Source organism: Manduca sexta, chromosome 8 (assembly GCF_014839805.1).
Source record: "Manduca sexta isolate Smith_Timp_Sample1 chromosome 8, JHU_Msex_v1.0, whole genome shotgun sequence".
NCBI classification, from domain to species: domain Eukaryota; kingdom Metazoa; phylum Arthropoda; class Insecta; order Lepidoptera; family Sphingidae; genus Manduca; species Manduca sexta.
In genome coordinates this window covers 1,997,984-2,023,411 of record NC_051122.1, presented here as the reverse complement: position 1 = coordinate 2,023,411, position 25,428 = coordinate 1,997,984, and the positions used below count along the sequence as shown (strand labels likewise).

General features: G+C 34.0%; 2 protein-coding genes across 3 annotated transcripts in view; both read right to left on the bottom strand.

The window, feature by feature from the left end:
- The window catches only part of LOC115445943 (flocculation protein FLO11), an 82,151-nt gene extending 65,059 nt beyond the window's left edge, over positions 1 to 17,092 (bottom strand). Inside the window, exon 1 of the mRNA XM_030172459.2 lies at positions 16,850 to 17,092. The gene's annotated coding sequence lies outside the window, so the exon portion shown is untranslated. The remainder of the gene's footprint in view (positions 1 to 16,849) is intronic.
- Positions 17,093 to 19,656: 2,564 nt separating this feature from the next.
- The window catches only part of LOC115445952 (bumetanide-sensitive sodium-(potassium)-chloride cotransporter), a 30,445-nt gene continuing 24,673 nt past the window's right edge, over positions 19,657 to 25,428 (bottom strand). For both annotated transcript variants that reach the window (XM_030172471.2, XM_037436462.1), the window contains 3 exons: positions 23,503 to 23,617; positions 23,229 to 23,377; positions 19,657 to 22,742 (listed from right to left, as the gene is read on the bottom strand). In XM_030172471.2, coding sequence (XP_030028331.1) covers positions 22,495 to 22,742; positions 23,229 to 23,377; positions 23,503 to 23,617 — 512 coding nt within the window. In that variant the 3' untranslated portion in view covers positions 19,657 to 22,494. The remainder of the gene's footprint in view (positions 22,743 to 23,228; positions 23,378 to 23,502; positions 23,618 to 25,428) is intronic.

Here is a 25,428-nt window from a genome sequence, read left to right as displayed (position 1 = left end):
TTTTTATACCGGATTTTATTTTTTACGCGGTGTCGCAAGCAAAAGCTAGTACTGAATACATCACTCAACTGATATCGAAGTTTCTCATAAAAAAGCGAAGAATTATATTTATTGCATTTCACGTATGGCGCTTCAGATCGGACTCCTTTGCCATTCTGGGGTCATTTCATCTTTCACACTACCTCATAATATATGGCACGGGCGTATTCAGTAAATGAGGCGGAATTCCGCTCTCTTTCTTCACTCTCTGTCCGGTGACACGGCAATCTGACATAACCGGGGAGAGATCAGGCACAAAACCAACGGCTTTACGTGCTCTCCGAAGACATGGGTATCACACCGTCAACTTCCTGACTCCGAGTTGCAACTGAATATTTTTTTAAGATCAAAAAACCTCGTCGCAATTGTTTTAGCCTGCTCCGGTATTCGAACCCAGGACCTCAGTGCGGTAACTGTATCCGTGTATAATTACAACTATGCCACCGAGGCAGTCAAACCTTTGACCTATTAAGCTCGTCACAGCCATTAATTTTTCACTTCACTAATTACCTAACTAAATTCATCATTACATAATAATCTCGTTAACAACTTTTTGTACTCCAAACGGTCGAGTGGCTCGTGCTTCCACAAAAAGATTCGTCTCGTTGCTATAATTTAGTTATGTCTAATGAGCATGGCCTTCGTGATGAGGTCGGTGGGCCCAGACATGAGCTCAGATGGGCCTTACAATTACTCATAATAAATGGTACATTTAAAAAAATCTGCTCGAATTTTTTTAAAGTTATTTAAATTGTTTTTGAATTATACTTATGTTAAGACTGAATTAGTGCACCCACTCCATCATCGATAATTAGGATATATTAGTGTTTTGGCTAATCACTGTGTCATTATTTTGTACTAACGGCAAATAATTGGAATCATAGAGGTTAAAGTTTAACATTAATTAGGTCAACTAAAACAAAATTAGCTCTGAGTAAACTCGGTCACTTTACGACTCGATAAGCCTTAAAATTAGGGTACAACTATTGCTGAATGCACTTGAAGAGTTACCTCCTTAATTAATTATATATATTATAATTATGTATTTATAGTAAACATATATATTTTTTTTATGTCTACATTGATTATATTTATAATTCATTAATATTTTTTAATGTAATATTATTTATATTTATCGTTGTATTTGTTTACCGCAACAGTTTTGATGCACCTACCTGGTTTATCTCTACACCACCCTAAAGTTGACTAGGAGATAATCTCTACAGCTAATATTAAATGGTCAAGGGGGGAGGTCGAATTACGTATTAAATAGTGAAACCTCCAAACCCAATGCGAAACACAGATATAAACAAATTTTCGATAGTAATGAATTTGTCAGAAGTAGAATCATTTGGAAAAAAAATTAATGGTCTATGAAGTGCAAAATAAATAAATTGCCTCTCTTATCCCACATTCAGCATCCAGCCTGCCATTGTATCTATTTATTGTTTTTGCCGTTACTTGTTCAATTGGAAGGACAGCAATAAGATAGCGTGTTTATTGAGCATATCATAAAATCGTTAGTCAGCGTGAGGATTGCAAATAAATTACAATACTTTCTTATTCAAGTTGCTATTTTTAACATGACATACATTTGTTAGGTTGACAGAGATCAGCTTTCAACACACCGGACCTCTGGGTGAGCTCTTTAGACGCTCGCAACCCTTGATAAAATTATGTAACCATGCTGAAGGCAACCTAGTAACGGGCCTCCCCGAGGCAATTCTTGTGCGCTTGGTCTTCACACCGAATGCACGCCCATGCACGGGGGAACATTATGCCGCGACTCTAGGCACATAGTGTAATGTATACCTCTTGGTTGCCAAATACACATTGAGGCCTATGAGGGTTCACGAGCATCTCCCCTCCCTCTCCCTTCCAACCATCCTAATAAAGCTCCTCCGCCTTCCTCTTCTCTTCCTTCCCTCTATCCCCTCCCTTCTTCCTCCCGGGCCCCGTGACCGAATAGCTGCGGGTTGCCAGCGTAAGGTCCGCTGGTACTCTCAGTGATAGCGGTAGGGCCCACCAAATCTTCATTGGGACTGCTATGGTGGCTAAGACGGGGATCACTTGTACACCGTTAGCAGGGTACCCACGGTGATAACCGCGGCAGTTCCCAAAAAAAAAACTACTAACGGGTTACGAACCACACCCCGGACGGCCACTGGGAGAAGTTGCTATTGTTTATTGTCACTTGCTTGGCCTGACGTTTACCTATAACAGCGGCTAGCTCCTCGCATTAAAAAAATCTATAAAACACATGGACTATGTCATATTTACTGGAAATATTCCAGTTTTTTCCAACAGATATGATGTTAAATGCATCTGGCTATTAGTAATGTAACAAACAGAACATCTGCTGCAACGATTGTATGAGTAACATATTGAGTGAGGTCAAGCGAATTCTTTATTAACCGACTGCGTAAAAGAGGGTTTTAGTATGGCTTTGTTACCTCGCTGGACCTGATACAGTGTAGTTCAAAAAAGTCATTCGACTACGAACTAACTACTGGATGTAATAAGACAACATAATATCATAGCGCAGGTTGGCGAGCGCAGTAGAATACCTTTATTTATTTAAATAAATTAATATATTTTGGTTGTAACTACATACTGAGGTATATAAGGACTTGCAAAAACTTCCACTCCTCCCCATTGCCCATCCTATAAAGCTTCCTGTACTACTACCAAATTTCCTCTCAAGTCTCCGAGCCCCTGCAGCCGCTAAGCCAGGGTAATCTAATGTCCCGATCGCAGATTTCCCCCGGGATAGATTTCAGAGACGCCTACTCTAAAAAAATCTTTGGTCATATTAAATAGAGTTCTAATCAAATAAACTGCAAAAAATACTCGAGATAAACCGATGACGATATCTATAGCGGCACGGGAATCGAAACCGTGTCCGATACGTCACGGTCTACTCCACCGCTACACCGCGGATTCAATAGCTATACGGAGATCGGTACAACCATAAACCGATTGAATGAAAACAATGGCCAACCCCTATTATAACGATAAGAATAAATAATAATTTACACAAAGAAACAATAGGTATTTGTGTTGAATCATGTAAATAATATAGTTATATTAACGTTACTTATCCTCCTTTGTTTATCTTATTTCATACTAATATAATAAAGGCGAAGGTTTGTGAAGAAACATCTAAACGGATTTGGATAAAATTTGGCACATGGGTAGATCTCGTTCTGGATTATGACATTGACTACTTTATAATTTAGTAATTATCTTTCATGGGAATAAAAATATATTTAATCTGATATTTTAAATAGATGACACTGACGTCGTATAGGTGGCGCTATGAATTACTAACTGTTTTAGGGACTTCTGTAGCGTGAAAGGGGATTCTCGCGGGCGAAACCGCGACCACAAGTTTTATAGACAGCATCCCTCGGAGCACTTTGATATAAATAAGAAAATGAGCTCTATAAAGGAGTGTTCGCCTTAGTATTTAATTAAGTCAGAATTAACCAATATACTGCTAATCTAAAGTCATAGCGTATAGTCAATGCATATCGACTAAATTACATTGGAATGTTGGCCATTACCAGCACATACTCACACACTTTTTGGCGCCAAAAATAGGCTCCCATGATTTTTGGTTGTTATTATTATATATCCATAACCTCAAAGGTAAAATTGCTATCGCTTTTAAAGACTTATTAATATCCATATAAGGAATAACAAAAGAGAAAGGAAGTCTCAGTAAATAGCTCTACGAACAGTATGAAGGCCGGAACGAAACGCAATCTTTATTTTATTGTTGATTCTGGAAGCTTTTACTTTACCACAATGACTTTCGGTGGTAGACACCGCGGTAAAAGTTATCTATAGTTAGTTGCGTTGACAAAGAAAAATATTTTTATACACTAAGAGACGAGCAAGCCTATCGTCTGATGATGTTACGACTGGTATAAGCAATAACACAGTCCAAAGTTTGTATTACCTTGTTTATCTTATAAGACATTGCACCACCTTAGGGTCGACTGGTAGAAAACACCTTTGGCATTACGTCCGCCGATGTACTCTGCAGTGGCTAAATGTGAAATTTTCCGTATGAGAACCCGATACAACATATAGGTACGTGCGAAGATGCGGTCCGCATATCGTTCTGATGATAATTAGATTTTACATAAAGCGAAGCTGGTAGGAATCTGGTTATATGGACCCTCCGCCATTGATACTCTGTTTATTTATTTTTTTTATATTTTATTTTATTTTACGAGTAACTCATGACTCAAAATTGTTAGTAGATATATGTACAAGAAAACTTATACTATGTTAGTAATAATTACAGCTTTTAAAAGTGCTTTATAAAGTGTGCAAATAAATAAAAAACATAAAACAACGCATAGTACTGCATTGCCATAAACCTAAAACATAATTATTAAGTCGTATAATGCTCAACAATTGACCCAAAAAAGATCAAGCACATATTATATTTCGATGCAAGGACTCAAACCATAGTTTTCGGCAATCAGCTGATAGATGACCTACCACAGAAGTCAACAAAAAACTACCTTACGATCTAAAAAATAGTATAATTAAAATACAAAATGCACAAACAGTAGACAAGATGCAACCGATAGCGCACGTCTGGGAAACCCATTGTGAGCGCCGTGATTAATGCGCGATTGTATAACCTAGCATTGTGCTCTGAATCTGTGCCTAAACTTTAGATCGGTGAAGCTCAGGATACTAATCCCAGGTGGAGCAAACAAAATCTGTGGAAGTATTTTTTTCAAGAACCCGGTCATTAAATAATGATTTCTTAAGTTTACGCGAATGTTAGACATTTAAATTAAACTATTTTACAAATTTTATCGCGGTTTTAATATTTTACTTTTCTCCCGACGTTTCGAAGACTTTGCAGCCTTCATGGTCACGGGGGGGACTGAGGTGTTGTTCATCCGCAAATTGGTCATTGAATATAGCTTATTGTGGTATAGTAAATAAATGATATCTAGATACATTACCTTCTTGCATAAACAATAGTATTACACTTACAAATTGAAGTATGTTCCTAAGAAAATACCTTAAACTATTTAATATTCTATCTAAAACCTAATATTTTGATGTTGCATTTGTTTCCATGATGGATAGACAGCGTACAAACTAATAAAGTGATAATCTAATTATGTATTATTTACAATTCAATATTCATCTAAGTGTTATGCAAACAATAATATTATAAAGGATATTGTATAAATTTATTTATAAAAAAAATAAGAATCGCATCTACGGAGCAAAAAACATGTCCTTGATTTTATAACCTCAAAAATATAATTATATCTAAACAGAAGATGCTATAAAACTTCTTAAAAGAATCAGTTGCTTAAACATTGTAATGTTTGAGAAATGTCCCGTTTACAACAATTAGGGCAGATAACAGACCGAGAAGACGTCTTCACGATCAAAATCACGACCATCTCGTTTGTCAGAATTTAAAAAGTTTAAGTAGAAGCAAGACAAAAACATATCATAATTAATTACGAAGTTCTTTTAAACCTATAGACCAGAACGTCCATATAAAATATTTGTTCAAAATCTAAATTAAAATGACAACTACGAGCTGTCAATATTGACCATTCAGTTTGAATGGATTGCAGTTCAATTCAGTTGAACACAGTGAATGGTCGAAACGCCAAATCTAGTACGTATTACATATATATTGATGCCTTTAAGAGACAATTATATTTTTTATTAACTACAAAGTAATCAGTGTAAAACCCACGCAAATTGAGAACCTCTTAAATTTTTGGAAGTGGGTTAAAATTATTGTAAATCTGAATTTAACATCGACTCAACATCTACATCGAAGAACACATCTGGAATATTTATATTCGTTATAGTTATTCCGGCGACGTATTACTTCGCTAATTAACTTCTAAGTACTACGTCTAAACACAAGTACAATCCACGTGTCTTATATAGTATGCAAATAGGAATCTTTGTTTACGTTCGCAGGTGGTGCTCATTAAAACCATGCGACGGGTTCTACGTCTTATAACATGTTAATCATAACACTAGTTCCGTAGAAAATGGTGTGCCTGGTTCGATTTAACAACGAATTTATTTGTAATAAAACTATTTTTATTCCATCGCGTTTTATTTTTACTATATTTTTCTCCCGATGTTTCGAAGACTACAGGGGCCTTATTCTCTATCACGCACGTTATTTTGACAGTGCGTAACAAGCGCGTAACACAACGCATCATGTTTAGGACTATAGAAATTTGACTTACAGAATACCATTCCACGCACATTTCTCGAAAATAACATGACACGGCCGTGTTACGCGTTTACACTATCGTACAGAATAAGGGCCCTGAATAAGGGCCCAGCCTTCATGACGAAAAATAATTTTATTTGAAAATCTAACATTCGCGTAAAAATAAGAAATAAATACGAATTTATGTGTCACCAAAGTAGAGTTATAGAATAAGTTGCTGGGTGGAAAGCATACTTATTACATAAGCGGTTTAAGTCGAAGCGATTGGTGGATGAGTGTTTTCAAAGTTCGTCCGATAATACTAATTAGTCTACTTCTCCGCCATAGGGTAACACTGGAATTAATTTAAAGCAGTATATTTACTGACAATTAAAATCTGTAATTTGACGTATTTATGTTTTGTTGTTTAATTCAAATGTGTTTTAAATTGAAAGTTGCGTAGAGCGCTGCTGTTATGTTTATGATCGGTCATGTTCCTTATCCTCAAATGAGTAAACTTGCTCGTCTCGTCATTCAGTAGAAAAAAAATAATACTAAGTAACCCAAGTACCGAAAAATTAAAAAAAAATATTAATGTAGGAGCTACCATTTAAATTTCATGCCAAACTTATTCCCATGCGTGGTCGCATGCGTGTTCGCATGTCCGGAAGTCACTTCGGTGCTCCATCTCCGTGGCCAATCGACTTTGCGCAACTATTTAGTTACCCAACATGCACTATTATGGACTGGCCGAGTTTGAACCCGAAACGATACAGCGTACGCTTTGACTCTCCCTTTAGGTACGTTATGCAATGTTTAAAGAAGTTATCGCCTCGGTTTTTATTTGTCCAACCAGTCTTTGTGCAATCAATAAGATTCCGAAATGCATTAGTGCACAAACTGTTACTTTTACTTTTGGGTTTTTTATTTTTATTTTAGCTCTATTGGTATAAATTGTGACGAGAAAAAATAGAGATAACATATCACATTAAATAATATTTAATGATTTCTTGTATTTACGGGAATTACATCGAAACATATATTTTTCTTAATTTTGCATATTTGTAAAAAGTAGAAATAGTATGTAACGTTGGCTGTACGGACAACGAACAACTCAGCCCCCTCGCGAACATTAAGGCTGCAAGTCTACGAAGCGTCAGGAGAAAATCATAATATAAAAAATTCGCGATAAAATCAGAAAATTATTTTTTTTCGATAAATATTTGATAATAATGACTGATTACACATTAAAAATGAAGCCGTTAATTTAACACAATAATCTTACGAGGTGAAGATCAGTAATCATAATTATTATTATTTTGATAAATGAACATTCATCACGATTCATGTGACAAGTTTATTGTCCATGCGTTTTACAATATAATAATTTTATCCGACATTAAAAAGGTAAGATTCTCAATTCAACAAGAATTTTATTCCAATATAAAAACATGGGTTCAAGCACTGACGAGATACGGAAAGATCAAGTCTACATTTGGTTATTCCAAGCTATCCAATAATCACTTCCTCATTGACATCAGTATCACCTCCCAGATCTTTCGATATATGGTAAATAACTGAGAACGGCATACTATAATTATTTATTTGAAATGTATATCACAGAAGAATACTATTTATTAAAATTGACCTTCGAAATAAAACTATTTATTAAAAATGACTCTTCTAATTAGATACAGTATGATTAGTTTTAATTTCTGCTTATTCGTGATATTTAATGTCAATGCCAGATCTTATGATAATTTTCTTATAAAAATTTGCTTATATTTAATTGATTTAAATGTTAATAGGTATAATATAATAATCAAATATGGCTTGACGTAATTAAAAACATATAATTTTGTATCAATAATTTGATCGTATTACTTGTCTTCTTATACTATTATAGATTATTATTACATAATATTATTATTATAAACAAATTAAGTTACACTAAAGTTAATTATATAACTCCACGTCGTTACAATACCGAATGTAACAAATAAATTATTAAAGTCCTACATTCAAAATTACGTTAGAATTTCAAATGACTCCGAGAAGCGACAAAATATTCATATTATGTTTTTAACTAATAAAACATTGCATAAACAAAAACTTGTTTAAAAACATAAATTTAATAAACTAATTTAAAAATCAAGAAATCCATTTAACCAATTCAGGTATTTAGAGACCATAAAACTTTAATCTAATAGAAAAATAAAAAAATGACTTCGTGATCAATAATATAATAAGCAACCATGAGTACTAGGAAAACATGATGAGCGTGGAACATTACAACAAAGAGATTCATAACGTCAAGGTAATTGGTGAAACTTGACTGGAAAGGTCATTTAGGTTAATTTTTATTTAATTGGTAGTTAAGAATAATCGCAGTTGAAAAAAATGTAAAATAATTAATAATCATAGATATTTCTGCCTTTAAAATTTCGTCATATTAAATTTTAAAGGCCGAAATATGCAGGATTATTAATTATTTTTACATTTTTCTTTCAACTGCGAGAACTAATCACTAACTAGACGTGAATTTAAATTCTTTACTTGCCAATACTTGTTTAGTTACCCAGATTAAAGCCGAAACAAAATGTATGAAAATGGACCTTGAGCTACCACCTTAAATCAATGTTAACTGGACTAAAGGCGCCGCCGGAGCAATCTGATTGAAATATATCGTCAAACAGTAAGTAATGTACTTCGAATTCTAGAACCTTTTGTGGAAAATGTTCCAGATAGGTACTTACTATAAAGACTATAGTTTATCAACTGCAGAGCGTAGACAGTAATGTTAATATAAATATTTAAAAAAGCACAATATTTGTTGCAGGAATCGAACACGCGGCATCTCGTTTCCAAAACGGTACCTATTGTTCTGTACAAAATGACTACTATATAAATATAAAATCAACAAGGTAAAGATCATTGTACGTTTAAAAAATATGCAATGCAAGTATAACCAATTGAATTCTTGCACTAATTAAACTATCGTAATGGTCAAAACTTTGCCTAACTAAAACGTTATGCAAATCTTATTGTGTATGAATCTATTACACATGGCCTCCTAAGGTTGTATCGAAATCTATCTCTAAATTACGGCAACATACTATCATAATAGAATATCAATTGTGATCTGGCTACACAATGGGCGCCACGGACAGACGCGCCCAGCCTTTGGCAAACTGGTACGGTTTGTTAATAATAGAATTTAAATTATCATATTCTTAAGTTACTGGTTAATATAAAAATAAATGCTAGGAATAATATTGTGCAACATAGCATTTAAAGTTAGAATTGATAATAATATCATTTTATTCACTTTAGGATCTCCTTCGGTTATTGTAACTTGTCATCACAAACATAATATACCTATGTTTATAGTTAGATTTTATTAATTTAGTACACAAATAAATCAATTATATTTTAATCAAAATAAAAGAAAACTGTGTTAAAGGCAAAAAATTAAATATGCTTGTTTGGAACACAAATATATATATATTTTTAATTTCAAACTCTTTATAGCTCATGTAAGGCAAGGAGAAAAAATAAATTTCCAATAAAGATTAGGCTAAACAATAAGTACAATATATTTTTTTACAAAATATTATTACACTATAATATTATCTGTAACAAAAGTAAATTACTTCGTATTCGGCTGTGACTGGTTCGTTGAGCTCGGAGGTAATAACAAAATATCACCATCCCAAACCGGGAGTAATAAAAATCTATATAAATAGACTAAAAGACTTGTTCCGAAGTTTAGCATAGACTGTCGAAATATGTTGTTGTTCATTAACCTCTTTTAACAGTATTATTTTTTTAGGTAAAACATTAAAAAAATAATTAAGAAACATTTTTGTGGAATTTGTAATAAAATAACTAATTGATATCGAATATTGTGAATAGCTTTCATTTGAATTTAATTACAATTAAACTGTATAATAGATCATAAATAATAATGTAATACAATTACATGCGGTATACAACTTATAGATAAATAAAATTTACCAATTACGTTGGTATTCCCCGATTCAATTTTATAGATAATTTTAGTACCTTAATTATATATAGCTGTAATAATTTATTAATAATTACGTTATGGAGATTGGCTTACATGTAAAGCTTTTAATTTTATGAAGTTTCAAAAGTTATATTCCATAATAAATTAGTGTTTATTAAATCTTCTTATAAATATTTATCCAATAAACCAATGGCATTCTGCATTCGACTACAGAATACAGCATAGTACGTAATTAGACCCTACGTGGGAAAATCTTCCTGTTTGTAATAAATATGTAGCCTGAAACTATTTCTTACCGATATAGTAATAGCCAACGCTTATATCATGTGACAGACACAATCTTAACAAAGCATAGTCACATCTCTACCTTTTTATTAATGAAAGTTACTTATTTTTTTATAAATAGATGTTTAAAAATAAACAAAATACGCACCATATTGTGCCCATCTTTACGCCATAACCACCATATTCACGTCAAGTGATGCGACGGTTGCACGCGTGGGTCACGACATTGATGAGTGTTCCACGTAACATACACATAGAACTTGATTTTCTTGTTTTGCAAACTATCTGTTAGGTAATTTCAAATTGGTCATGTCAAAACGTGAACTGAGATTGTCTTTTTTCTGGTTTTTGACGAACGATTAATAATCCGTTATGGCATTAGATATTGCGGTTTAGAATGATCTTTGAATGTTTTACCGTCAAGCGATTATGATAATTCTTATTAATATTGTATATTTTTATTAACCTAATCTCTAATAATAACGAAAATCTGATTGGGATACTGGTCGAGCCAGACCCTCTACATGGTTTTGTCTAGAACGTGATCTCTTTTAACAATTGTGTCACAAAAACTGACGTAAATGATTAGTGTTACATTTTACACGGTTATAAGTCAGAACGGTTGCTAATGGACTAACGAATTGCACTCTTTATTTTTCCTCATTTAGTTAGTTGAGCAAATTTTGTTGATGAGCAAATGTTGAGCAAGAAAAAAAAAAGCCCCAAATAGTTAGCTAGTGTAAGTGACTGAAGCATGAGAAGAAATAAAGAAGTGAATAGTAAAATAACTAACCTAAGCCATAGATTTCTTTAAAAGTCTGAGAACTACTCAGTAATGCAAAATTAGTTTTACCTTTTACCTCTCGCTATTTCGAAATGTTTCCTGTAATAAGACAAATATCATATGGAAGTAATGTAATTTCTCTTTACTCTATTTGCATCCCGGACATGTTATCGCATAACCGTATCCGCCGTTGGTTCAAATTGAATTATGTACAACGTATGTACTATTAATAGTAATAGATATGTCGTATAAATTTATTTAAAGACTTAACATTTTCCAGTTGGCAATTGGCAAATACGATACGTTAAAAAATCATAGTCAATAACTCTTAGTCATTCAAATTGTAAAATTGTGTACAAAAAACATCTGGCTCTTGGCATGCCAAAAAACAACGAATGAACAAAGGAAAATGTTTACGACCTCTGCCGCAGCTGGCAACACGTGCAAGATTGAGCGACATAACATTGCCACACAGCTTGACGGTCGCTTTACCACTGCGTTAAGGAAAACTCACTACGACGGAGCCACTAGTCAAACCAGAAGTGTTATATTAATAGAAAATCCACTGTGAAGTTAATCAATAAATATTGAAAGATGTGTTGAGCAAGATCATTTTTATTTTATTTATTTAAAAAAGTTACACACAAACAACATCACGCATTTATCCCCGAAGGGTATGCAGAGCGCAACCAGGGCACCTACTTTTCGCCAAGTGTGTTCCGTCCCATGATATAATAGGGGGCGAGCCTATCGCCATAGCAGGCAAAAATTCCAGACTCCAGGCTGATACTGAGCAGAAAATACCAAATAGCACTTTCCCGGCATTCGAATCCTGCTATCTTTTTATCCGGCATTAGAATCCAGGACCTCAGAGCGCTCTCGTACCGCGCATGCAGTACAACTACGCCACTTAGCCAGTCTTTAAAAAGTTACAAATAACATATAAAGTAGTAAGTAATGTAGCATAATTAAAATAGAACTTCCGACGCTCAGTTTAAAGTTTATTTTAATGGCGATCTGTAAGCATAAGACTGCAATCTCGTATAACCATGTAACTTAATAAAATTTATTGATTGTTCTGCTTTGTTGTCTAAATAAATAAACTATCCAGAACTTACGACGTTCTACATGGCAATGTACTACGCTAATGCAATTTACAGTGAGTCTCACACTATAAAACAGTTATATTAATTTTAATGTCCTTCAAATCAGTACACAACAGCTCTTGCCCTCCAATAGTGTAGAATACTTTTGCCAGCAGAAATACATAAATCTAAATCATATTCAAATTAGTGCATCCAGAATATAACAATTATTATCTATTGCTTAGTAATAGAGCTTCTTACAACCAGCAACGGCGGATCTAAACTGGCTACATTTAATTGGCATTATCGCCAGCAAAAACTTAGATCAACTTAAATTATAAGTAGAACTGTTTACGACCACTGCACAAGCTCGCAACACTGACGTTTATTTATGTGTTGCCACACTCAATGGCTTCGTAATGTCCAGTTTTTTACATCTACAGTAAAAATAGATTCTATCTAAGTTTATTTCACGCGAATATCGTAAATTTAATAAAAAATCAATTAGTTTGGAAATGTTATCAAATTTCACATGCGTGCAGTGGAATTTGATTCATGCTGATTACAGAAAATAATAACAAGAAATAACATGATTCATTTGCATTGTAATTTTAAAATTGGGTTTCTTATATGCGTGTTCGTTTTTGTAGGTACCGTCACATTGCCTTTGTCAGCACTCAAATAGGAATGTGTCGTTGTGTTCCAATTTGACGGGAATTATAGCTAGTATAAATTATAGGCTTTTGTAGTACTAGGATTTTATATTAAAATAACGAGAATAGATCATTGATGAGGAAAGTAATAAAAGTTCTAGATGCCGTTACTGTTAATGGCCAGCCGTAGAGTCTACCATCACACGGAAAACTTGCATCTTACCATCTAGCTTATAAGAATTTGCATCTTCGGAATTGAAGAAGTCACGCATGAAATCATTATCACCACCAGAAAGTTGATGAACAAATTACTTTCCTAAACATATGAAATGAACTATATAAATGAAGTTTTCCACCTACATAAACAAGGATACTGATACTGCTACTACACAGTGTACATGCTAATCATTTTCTTGCAAAAGACATAGCCTAGTAACTACTTGGCTATATGAGACTTATCGCTGGCTCTAATATAGTACTATGAATATTAATCTAATTTTTGCATAAGAAAAACGATTTCTCATGTTTACGCGAATGTTAGACATTGAAATAAAACTATTCTACAGATTTTATCGCGGTTTTTTCTCTCGACGTTTCGAAGACTTTGCAGCCTTCGTGATTGTGGCCTGTACACCCCGTGGCTAATTATTAAGAAAATTATAATATAAAAACCGCAATTAAACTGCAAAATAGTTTTATTTCAACATAAGTAAAAATTTACCTTCTGATAGTGAGCCAGCGATATAAATCCCAGTTTCAGATGCACGACTCCAGGCCTCAGATAATCACCTTTACTTATAAATAGTTATTCAATATAAGTAAACCTCCACCCATATTACAACAGGGAAGTTTCTAAATAGAGAAAATGATCATAACGTCATCGCATATATCTGTTGAAAAACAGCCCGCGAGATGCGTGCATTTAATTGGACGTAACGGAATCGAACGCCGGAACAGTGTTTACAGACCATGGCACTGGACACGGCACACTATTTCACATGAATTCCTCACGATCGAGGATGTTTTACAATAACCTAAATATCGCACTTCTTCTTCTTCAGGTGCCTCTCCATTACTGAAGGTTGGCGGGCAGTTCCTTGAACCTTTCCTTGTTCGCGGCTAGCCGGAACAGTTCTTCGACCGTTTTTATTCCAGTCCACTCCCGTACATTGCGCAACCACGACTTCCTTCTCCTTCCTACACTTCTTTTTCCTCATATTTTCCCCATCATTATGGTTCTCAGCAGATCGTACTTATCATGTCTCAAGATATGACCTAGGTACGCAACTTTACGCTGCTTGATGGTCTTAACTAGCTCTGTGCTTTTTTGCATTGCAAAATATCGCACACACACATACACATAAATACTCCTCTAGACACACTATCTCACTTTTGACTGCCTGTTATTTAAACGTGTAAACAGATTGTGGCACTCTAGTATTAAGGGCTGTAGATTTTAATATATAAATAATAAATAAATTGCGGTATGGGTTCTAATTAGGCACAATGCTCCTCTAGGCACACTATCCCACTTTTGACTGCCTATTATTTAAACGTGTAAACAGATTGTGTCACTCTAGTATGAAGGGCTGTGGAATTTAATATATAAATAAAAAAATAAATTGCGGTATGGGTTCGTGTAAGGTCATAGAACTCAACAAACAAAAACGAATATCACACATATATCCTCCGACGTAGAAGTGTAATCAGGGCACCAATTTGCGCCATGTGATCCCAGACACAGTATATAGCTATAAAACAAAAGATACGATACTGAATTTCTGTTTAATACAAATAGTATAATAGACAGAACTCTGTATACCCTTCCCTTCCCGATATAGGTAAATTTAAACAAGGCTGGTTATCACTAGCAACTCTACTTGCGCGTTTAAAGATGTATGCTTACAAGAAATATTAAAACCGTATTTCTATAACATGGAGATATGGTGAACTCTACGTGTTAAATATTCGGATCTGGATCAATTCTGCACAACATGCAAGTGGAAACGAAACCGCAACCTTTTGTTTCTCAACCGGCTACTTCCGCCGTGCCACAAAGGCCATTATGAGAATCTAATGTACAATTTTAATATTGTAAATCGATTTCAGAAAAAGATCTTATTTCTTTTTTGCTGATTTTTTTATAGGTCGTATTTTTACTATTGATTCATATCAACAAGATGTTTTACAATACAACTTCTAAAGAAGCCTTTTGCCATTCAGGTGTTTGTCGAACAATCCCACTAGTCGTGAAGTCGATAGGTTAATGGACGTAAATAAAAGTAGGCACGAGTGAATTAATGAAAATTATAAACAACTTATTTTATACCATTCAAGGCAGCCCTTATGCGATTAGGTACCTGTTATATATTTCGAACGCTTCACTGGTATATATAGGTGAACTAATAGCAGCATAATTACATAGGTTAATGGATGTGAGATCCAGGGTTCCAGGGATCCAGGTTTGATTCTCAGATTGGGCGATATTTGATTTTTTCTCGGGCATGAACGAACAGAATTGACCCGGTACCAGAAACTCTAGAGGGAGTGGACATCGGCTATGGGCGTTACAAAATACTTAAATTAAATCCTTTTTCTAACATGCGTGAAACTCATGCGCTGGTGCCACACGACAGTGTTTTAAGAGCACATAGAAGAATAACCGGTAAAGTATACCTAATAATATTCTATTATAGACTGATTTCATTTACTTCTAGTAGAGTAAGAACCGAAATAACATTTTTTTCTATTTTTTTCACGTGGAATAAAATATAAAAGTAGTAAGTAAGTAAGTAAAAAACAATTTTATAGTTATTTGCTATAAAATTGTTGGAGATTTAAAATAAATTCAAGGTAAAATTCGTGAAACATCGTCAAAAAAATTAAACCAGTTTCAAAAAATAACTACATCGGTATGACAATATTTGTAAGCTGACAATATCTAAAAAAAACATAATAATTACCTATTCAAATCAATTTTAATTCATTACAATCTAAGATGTTTTTATTACATAGATACGTTGTCCGAGCTCAATACTGGCAAGACGAAAGTAAGGTAACTGCCCGACATTCACTTAGTCAAACTCCAACCACTGTCGCGGCTAGTCGGCTTACTAACTTCTTGTATTTTTATAAATAAAATGCCTTCCTGTGTTTTTAGACGATGTACAAATTATACTCCAACTGTGAATGAAAAAACGTTTCATTTCATACGTTAGTAATCAATATACATTATTTAACTTATTTTTTAAACTAATAAATGCATTTCATTCGACTGTCATGGTGACGGGGCGGTCGACGCTCGGGCCCCTTCGGAACCACTCGGGCTCGCTCGGGCCGTATCGATGCGAGCCGCAAGGGCTGTGACTATAGTAAATACTCTGCTGTTTTTATGTGCAATTTTGTTAGGGTATGACGCGTCTATTTCTAAAATGTCATTGATTACAATATCTGTTGTGATTAATATTAAATATCACAATTCAGGCCAAAAAATGAGTATGCAGAGTAAAAAACACTACATAACTAAACTTGCATTGTAATTTTGTGTTAAGGCCACTTAATATAAGTGGAATCACAAAAGGACGATGCTCATTCACGACAAAATAATAAATGATAATTTAACTACACATCGCACAGTAAAAAATAAATATTCCAAGAACATATCGCTGCGATGAAAAACAACAAAAGAAAAATACAATCACATCTGATACAAAAAATAAATTAAAAACATTATCACGTGTTTACCTCTACTGTCCCTTAGATCCGGATTGTCCAAGCACTCGATTCGTAAAATAAAAAACCCAACACGAACACAAAACACTGGCAGTTTGTAAACACTGATAAGTTCTTTTTTCAATTTTTGTCACTTTTTAAAAACGGCGATAGTTTTCGACAGTTTGACATTGACAGCTCGTTGTGGCGGGAAAACGCGTGCAGCAAGAGCGGCGCGCGCGAACCGACTGGCTTGACCACGGGCCGAGAGAAGAGATAATCATTGCATTCAAGCATTGGTATTAGAAAACGAATAAATCGCACAGATACGGTGTGTTTGTAATGTTAGTCGACGAGTGGACAAACTGCAACGAAAGTTGCATTGTTAACTACAATTAAATGTGAATAAAAACGGAGTAGTAAACTCAACTAGCACTATATTTACGTTGTTTATTAAACAATACATATTACATTGTTGCACGGTTAGCTTGTATCTTTTGCTGCACAAAAAGAAAACCCGTCTTTACATTCAATGTTTATTATTTCAATAAAACTTTAAATAAACTGTAATTTCCTAATTTGGGTATATTTTTTCTTATAAAACATCTTGCTCGAAAAGTATAGTAATATAAAATCATTTCGAAATTACAAGAAATCAATATTTCATAGCACATTGGTTCGGACCGTTAATTTATCATCGATATAAATGCAACAGAAGATTTACGTATCCTAGAGACATAAAATCTTCTCATATTTCACAATAATTAAGATAAGCATAAAATTGCATTTAGAAACGTTCAAAATATATAAGGAGGAAAAGTTTCTAAGTTTATTTGTAGGTTTGAATGGGGCTAATCTCATAAACGATTGAACCGATTATAAAAAAATCTTTCTCTAATAGGAAGCTACATTACTACGAGTGCTATAGGCTACATTTATTCCGGAAAAATATAAAGCAGCGTCTTTTATCCCACAAAAACTTTTCATGCTAGCGGAACTACAGGCAAAAGCCGAAATAAAATAAAATTACTTGTGAAATGGGCAGTATTTAAAAAAAATTATAATCAATATTTTATAAATTGTCCATATGGATTTCTTAAATAATGAGTTATGACTCATCCGCCAAGCTGGCTTATTGTGAGTAAGTAAACTTCACGCACCTTCGAAAACATCTCATAGTTATATACCCAAATTACATTTACTCATTACCTTCGCCATGGAACTAAAAATATAGTAATTAAGACCTATGTTTTTTTACTCCCAACATTCACCAGTCACAAACCCGAGACGAAACTAATCGGATATGCCACGATCTACAGGAATTTGCTCTAGCGTGATACCTCCCGGCATTATAATATGCAGACATCCGGGCGCCATTTTTGCAGAGTATCTACTATAATTCTTTTTATATACATATGTGTTTATCGTCTCACACAAGCTTGTAAATTACAGTAAGAACCTAAAAGGAATCATTGACGCATTGGTCGATCGATCAATAATTTGCCGGCAATTCGACGTAAAACCCCGCAGAATACTTTATTATTTTATCGATTTCTGCGAAAATAAACTCTCTTAAATAATACCACGTCAGCCTATTAAATGGCAGATTTTAATAGCGATAGATTTCTTTGTCCAGCAGGTCTCTTTAGAGAACTAGGATAACACCAGGAGATTAAACAACTATAAAACAATAATGTGTGTACAGGATTGCCATTTTGTAGGTAGTTTTTATTTGTTTAGCTCGAAGGACCAAAAATTAAGGACAATATCTTGGAGTCAGTATCTATCAAGAGTTTAAAATAACTAATCAATATATAAATTCTTTCTTAACGAGAATAGGTAGGTGCATCTAAAATCATAATAAGAATAATCAAAAATATGGAATTGTTTTGATTCTATCAAGTATAGAATCAAAACAATTAGGGTATTTTTAAGTTTAAACAAATATTTTTACATAGGTAAATATAAGTGAGCAAATGAACAGTTGAGTCACCCAAAGGTCAATGATCACCAAGGAACATTCAAACTGTAAGAGAAAATGAGTCCTTACCCACTTAGGAGCAAGAATCCAATATTTGTTTTCTTGATAAGGCAAGTCTGGAAACTGTAATATTATTTTCAACTTAAGTCATGAATTGACTACATTAAATATTTTGGAGCCTTCCTTAACTTTAACGTGCTTTATCCCACAAACATCATTTACTTGGCTTTTCATATTGCACCTGTTTTATTAAAAACGTCTCTACACACGCTTTGCAAGTCAACGCACCAGTGATGTGTTAGGACGTGCCTCTGACCCTCCCACCCTCTGATAAGCGAACACAAACACCAGGTGCCCGGAGATAAATGCAACAATAGGAACATGTATGCAGTTTTGATAATAATGACGAGAGAAATATTCTGTTGCAATTTTAATGCCTTTACAAATTTTAAACGAAAAGTTTTTTATCAGCCCTGTATTATATACTGCCGCACTGCTAAGCACGTGCCTCCTTTACTACTGTTATTTCCTATAAAAAAAACGTATAATTTTTTTTTACTGACGAGACAAATATGCCCACCTAGTGCTGTGGCTCACGACTTTAAAAAGGTGGCAACACTACTCCGAACTTTTAATTATAAAGCACTTCGTTAATCACCCTGATTCACTAGTTGTAAATTCTCATAAAGTCGACCATGTCATTTAAACCGGAACGCAACAGAGCCTGCATAATGCTCATTATCTCTAGAATTAGTGTTAGACATTACGGTACCTTCATACGGATTCTCGTATACGACGTATCTACCACACAGTTACCTACGTATGTTTTTATATAAAAGAATAATAAAACAAACCCAAATAATCTCAAGTCATTTAATCAAATGTTTACACGCCGCGTACAATAGTACAATTGTGAAATAGGGTAAACGTACCTATTACCAGGTCATTAAATAACACTGCATAATTAGTGCAAAATGGAGTCTATTCAAGATGTTCTGCTAATTGCGGTGCGTCGTTAAGTAATGTCTTGAGTTGGTATTTACGCGAGCCACTTTGTTTTTATCTTTGCGAGCCGTTTATAATTAATAGGGATATTGAGAATTACTTACTAATTTTCAGTGACAACTTGCACTTTAAAGATATAACCACGTTGTATTCACAAAGGAAACTCAAAAAAACAAAATCGAATCTCCTAAATTGTTAAAAAAAGATCTCCCTCAATATAGAAACAGGAGGATTTGCCTTTTTGAAAATACTCAAAGTTTACCAAATCTTGGCTACTGAGAAATTCAATTTTTGTACATTAACCCGTCATGACTTGTCAAAATTTTATTTTCAAATATGTACAGGTAGCTGAATGTTTGCCGCCAAACATTGACAGCTACGCGTGTGACGGAAAAATAACCTTATTATGTAGTATATAAGGTTATAATCCCGTGACACACGCAAATGTCATGTAGCTGTCTTGGCTCGCCGGCGAGCCACGAGAGACCAAGAGTTAAGCCTCGGTGTGCTTTTTTAACATATGAATAATAGTATCTAGCAATGTATTCTCTCCCCAACAAGTAACAATGAAGACATCCTAATAGCATTACTCTCTAACACAATTAATGACCAGTAATCGGTGCGCTTACCTTGCATTAAATATTTTTTCCGGACATAATAAATTAACGAATAATAAATTAACAACAAAATCGGTGAGAATCAACTCATTTGTACATCAAGTTACAAGACAGAATATCCTAACTTAAATGTTATTTTTTTGTATATTATATTAAGATAAAAAATAAGACAAAAAGGTCACGTAACCACGCTGGGAGTTCATTATTTAAAATCAAACACACACACACACACGCACACTTGCTCAAAATTGTCAATTCATTAATTGCACCATACATTTATTATAAAAATATATAATTTCGGACATTATAATATCAGCAATATCAGAGTATATAAAATTACGATTTAATAGTCTATGTATGTATAAGCCAACCATATAGATAAAAAGCTTGTATAATATTAAACAATTTTATATCTTGTATTATGATATACAAAGTTTAAAATTGTAGTAGCAAACATTTATTGATTTTGATGTGTTAATACTTCAGTCTCTTGTCATACGTATTTAAGGTTTCTTTGTAGCTTTCAAATCTCTGCTGCTTTTTGATTCGTTTAAAAAATTCAAAGTTATACAACAGTTCGACAATTGTTCACTAAACCAACTGCAAGCAATTATCTATATATTAGAATGGTCAAAATATGACAATATGTTTATATATAAAATTGTAAAACACGTATCAAATTGTATAAATATTCGAGAAAATATATTGTATGTTTTAGTAAAAATAATGTACATTGATTAGGAACAAAACTTTTATAGGAATCTTTACATTTATAGTCAGAGATATTTATCAAGTTACTTTGTCGAGTCACACACGCTTTTCTGACACTATACTAAAATATGGGATTGTGAATATCATAAGGAATATTCTATAATACACGACCATTGGCCTCACAAACCCAGATTCGCAATAAATCATCGGAATCAGTTTATCCCAGGGTGAAATTTTCGAATTACAGATTTACAGTTAGCTTATGACTCGCAGCCGCCTGCAGCATCACGGATTTGTCAAAAAAGTATGCTCGTTTGCTAATAAATTGGGTCAAGTCAGTCAATCACTTAGACCGTTGCATCACTGAATTGAAATATTTTTTACGTGAGATAATTTGAAATGTAAATTATGCTTTTGATAGCGTAGTCGATTCTAGAATAATCTAGAATATTTAATTAGTTGAAAGATATGTATAGAATGTCACCAACGCGTCACTGGATAAATATGCAAATAATCAGATCTATCGACTTACACTGGTTTTTTAATTTTATTACTTACCTAAAATAATTTAAGGTTTTTTATTCACTAGCACTAATTGGCACTTGATATGCCATCTCTTATCCTTCTCCTGAACTAAATTCAATGAGAACAAGTGATGTCCAAAAGTATGTACAAAATTGCAAAATAGCGCCATCTATATTCCGTGTTCAATCTTAAATATTTTTAATAATTTCAATTGTTATAATAATTCATTATCAATATTCAAAGATTTTTTGTTCGATATGTTGAATATGTAATAATTACATACAATGTAAAGACGGCAAAGGCCGATAGATATAAAATATTAAAAAAATACTTGTAAATACTTTTCACTGGAAAAACTGGTAACGTTTATAAAAAGGCCAAAAACCTATCTTTATACAAAATATTCTGCTCCAATATTACTTTTAACTGCATCCCTCCTTCTCTTAGCGTCATAGATGTGAATCCATTTGCCACAAGAATATAATAGTAATGGACATATCATGCGTCATCTCGACTTAGAGCTACAGACTACGGAGCTACATAAGCAGCCGTTTTAGGATCAAACCATTTTGTTGGTGCTCGTGCCAGTTCCTTTACAAAATATAATCATAAAACTTTATAATACATGCAAGCATAGTCAGATTGATCTAAATATGTGAGAAAAAGGACCAGAGTTACAAGCAGCATATAAAAACGTCGCTGTGGAAAATTCACTCCGACATAATTATGGCTTGTTTAAAACCGGCTGTAATATGTCGACCCCGAAACGCAACACAGATACGTGGTGAATTATAGGAAGTTTTACAAGTTTGTACGGTAGTCGTTGTCCGGGAAGTAGGTTATGAGTAGAAGGTGAGCACGGCGGAGTGGTTCCCGCGCACGAGCAGCGTGTTGTCGGCGGCCGTGGCCAGCGCGTGCAGCCACGCCACGTACAGCGGCGCGGGCAGCACGCCGCGGCGGCGCGGCAGCGGCAGCGTCACGCACACCAGCCGCGCGCCCGCCGACTGCTCCGCGATCAGCTCGCGCAGGCGCAGGTGCCGGTGCGTGCGCGAGCGCGCCGCCAGCAGGTCGGCCTCCGTGATACCGTCTGCGGGGGAAGACCAATGTCAACGTGCCAGCAAATTCCAAATAATGTTAAGAAAATATTACTTAGATATCTAAATATGATTCTTTATTAATTGAAAAAAAGTTTCTGAAATGTCATGTAAATACGTGTTCTGTATGTGATTAAGTATTGTACCCATAATTAATAATGTTGCACTATTCCCAATATATGTATAATCTTTTTTGTATGCTGTAGCTGACCGTACACTCAAAAAGATTTGTTGTGCTATAATAATAGTGGGGTTCAGCTGAAAATCAGTGCTGTTTTACAGCGCATACTGAGCTGGTATCCCTTCTACCACACGTAATGCAAGGAATCCGTTGTGTGCCTGATATTGTTAACTGCGTGTGTGTGTGTTTTTTTTTCTTTTATTCTTTTTTTTATTTGTTGTATTCATGTGTGTGTAGAGAAATAAATGGTTTAAATGATAAATGGTTTAAATGGTAAATGACATACAAACACACTTACCACTATCATTACTATCGTCATTCGTCATGAAAGGCGCTATCAGCTTATCGAAATAAGCCAATGTAGAATCTTTAGGCCTCTTCGTGATGTCTGACACCATCTTCAAAGCCGAGTAGTCTATCCGAAACTTTGACAGAAGTGATGCCATGCTAAAACAAATAATAAATTAGTTTTTCACCGAGATCAGTTTAGTCAAATCTAAATACACTATTGAAGTCCATTAAAAAAGTCCTGATACGTTATTTTATAGATCAAGAGATAAATATTTACTCACTTTCTTTCCTCTATTTCTAGTTCTGTATTCTTGTTGGCCAGTGTAAAGACCCTCAATGGGCAGGACGACCATGCTCGTCGCGTTGACAAAATATAAGGTAACAACAGCGTCAAACCTGAGAAATATATATTGTTTATTTTTTTGTTCACAAATAACAGATGGCGCTATAATAAAATATCGAAATAAATACGTATGTCATTTTTTTTTTTATAAACCATGACAAATATTAAAATAAGTTAGAAGGAATATTGTGTCCTCAATACACAGACAATTCACAGGGAAATCATGATGGCCGGTCGTAAAAAATGAGCCAAACCCTTAATGCGACATGTGCAGGCTCTTCCCTCTCCATAAGCGGTTTGAGGTAGGTGCGTATGCCCTTTCTCTCTTCATAACCGGTTTAAATTTCGTTTAGTATTTGCATTTATTTGTATGTGATCACTTATTGGATAGCCTTATTGGTTATATGACATCATGGTGTAAGTAAGTGAGTATAAACCAATGACTAAATATAAAGAGGACAGGCCTCAAAAATTAGCTATATGAATAAGTTATATTTATGTCAGGGAAATCGACGCAGAATTGCCAATATATATGTCTATCTCTTTTACTCAAAGCTTATTTGGAACGCAACAAAAAAGACAAAAATAATTGCTTTCTTCGCATATGGGACTATTTCGTTTACTTCAACACACTGGGACCGCCTTGCGGCAGAAACGCCATTTGTTGCAGGCGAGTCAGCAAGTACATGTAGTGTCAGACGATGTAAACAAATCTTCATAAATATTGAATTTAAAGTAATATAATCATATTCTCAATTGTTCAGTGTGTTTATTAGTGTATTTGTTAAGTTTCGAAAATGACTCAGTGTTGTGTGAAAGGATGCAAATCGAATTCACGCAAGAAAGACCCCGAAATATCTTTTCATAGGTTAGTAACTGTTTTTACCGAAAATTAGCAAATATCTTTGTATATTTACTTTTGGATTTGTTTTATCAATTAAAATGATATGTGGATCTGGTTTGTTAAGCTTTGGACCCTTTTAGGCGTGATTTATACACATTAAAATCATTATGTTTGTTTACACACGAGCTTAGGGATGGGTGGATTTGTTTAGAAATTATTGATATCGATATTTTAACAGACGCCCGTTTATCAGTTACGGTTTTTGTCTTTGAAAGAATGTTAGAGCACACATCAATATTGTATTATCCAGAACGACAAACTAAGTGAAATTAGAATATTTTTTAAGATAACCAAAAATTTAAAACCAAGGCAAAATGAATTGAGAATATTGAGCGACGTGATTGGAATCCTACACCAAATACATATTTCTTTACATTTTGAGAAGATATGCATAAACCACACGTTTAATTAACGCGAGTAAAGATAACTGTTTTCCAACAATATTCCCGATAAGTAAAATAGTAATGATTATTATACTTCACCTAATAGTAATATTACTTTAATATATTGCTATGAATAAAATTAGAATTGTTACATAAAAGAATAGATAAACATAAAAGAAACAACATAAAGATGAAATGTAAGATATATTTTTACAATTGGCGGTCTTATGTTTCGAGCAACCTTTGCATGCACGGAAATAGATACATAATCATATTGTTGTTATTGCAAATAATTATTATAATTGATTATCTTAACCACCATCTTTACGCTCATTGATTTTAGTTTGCTGAAACATGGTTATGTTTCTCGATCAAAGAGCATAATAATAAAATAAAATAAAACCAACCAAATAATTGCTGACTACGCTATCTTATTCCATTTATCATGTATTAAGTAAATATGTTAATCTGTAACTTAAATTTTTAGCAAGGAATAGTGCAACATACAAATATAGATCAAACACAACTGGATGTTTGTCACAACAGGTACTGCTTTCTTTAACAATTGTTACTTATA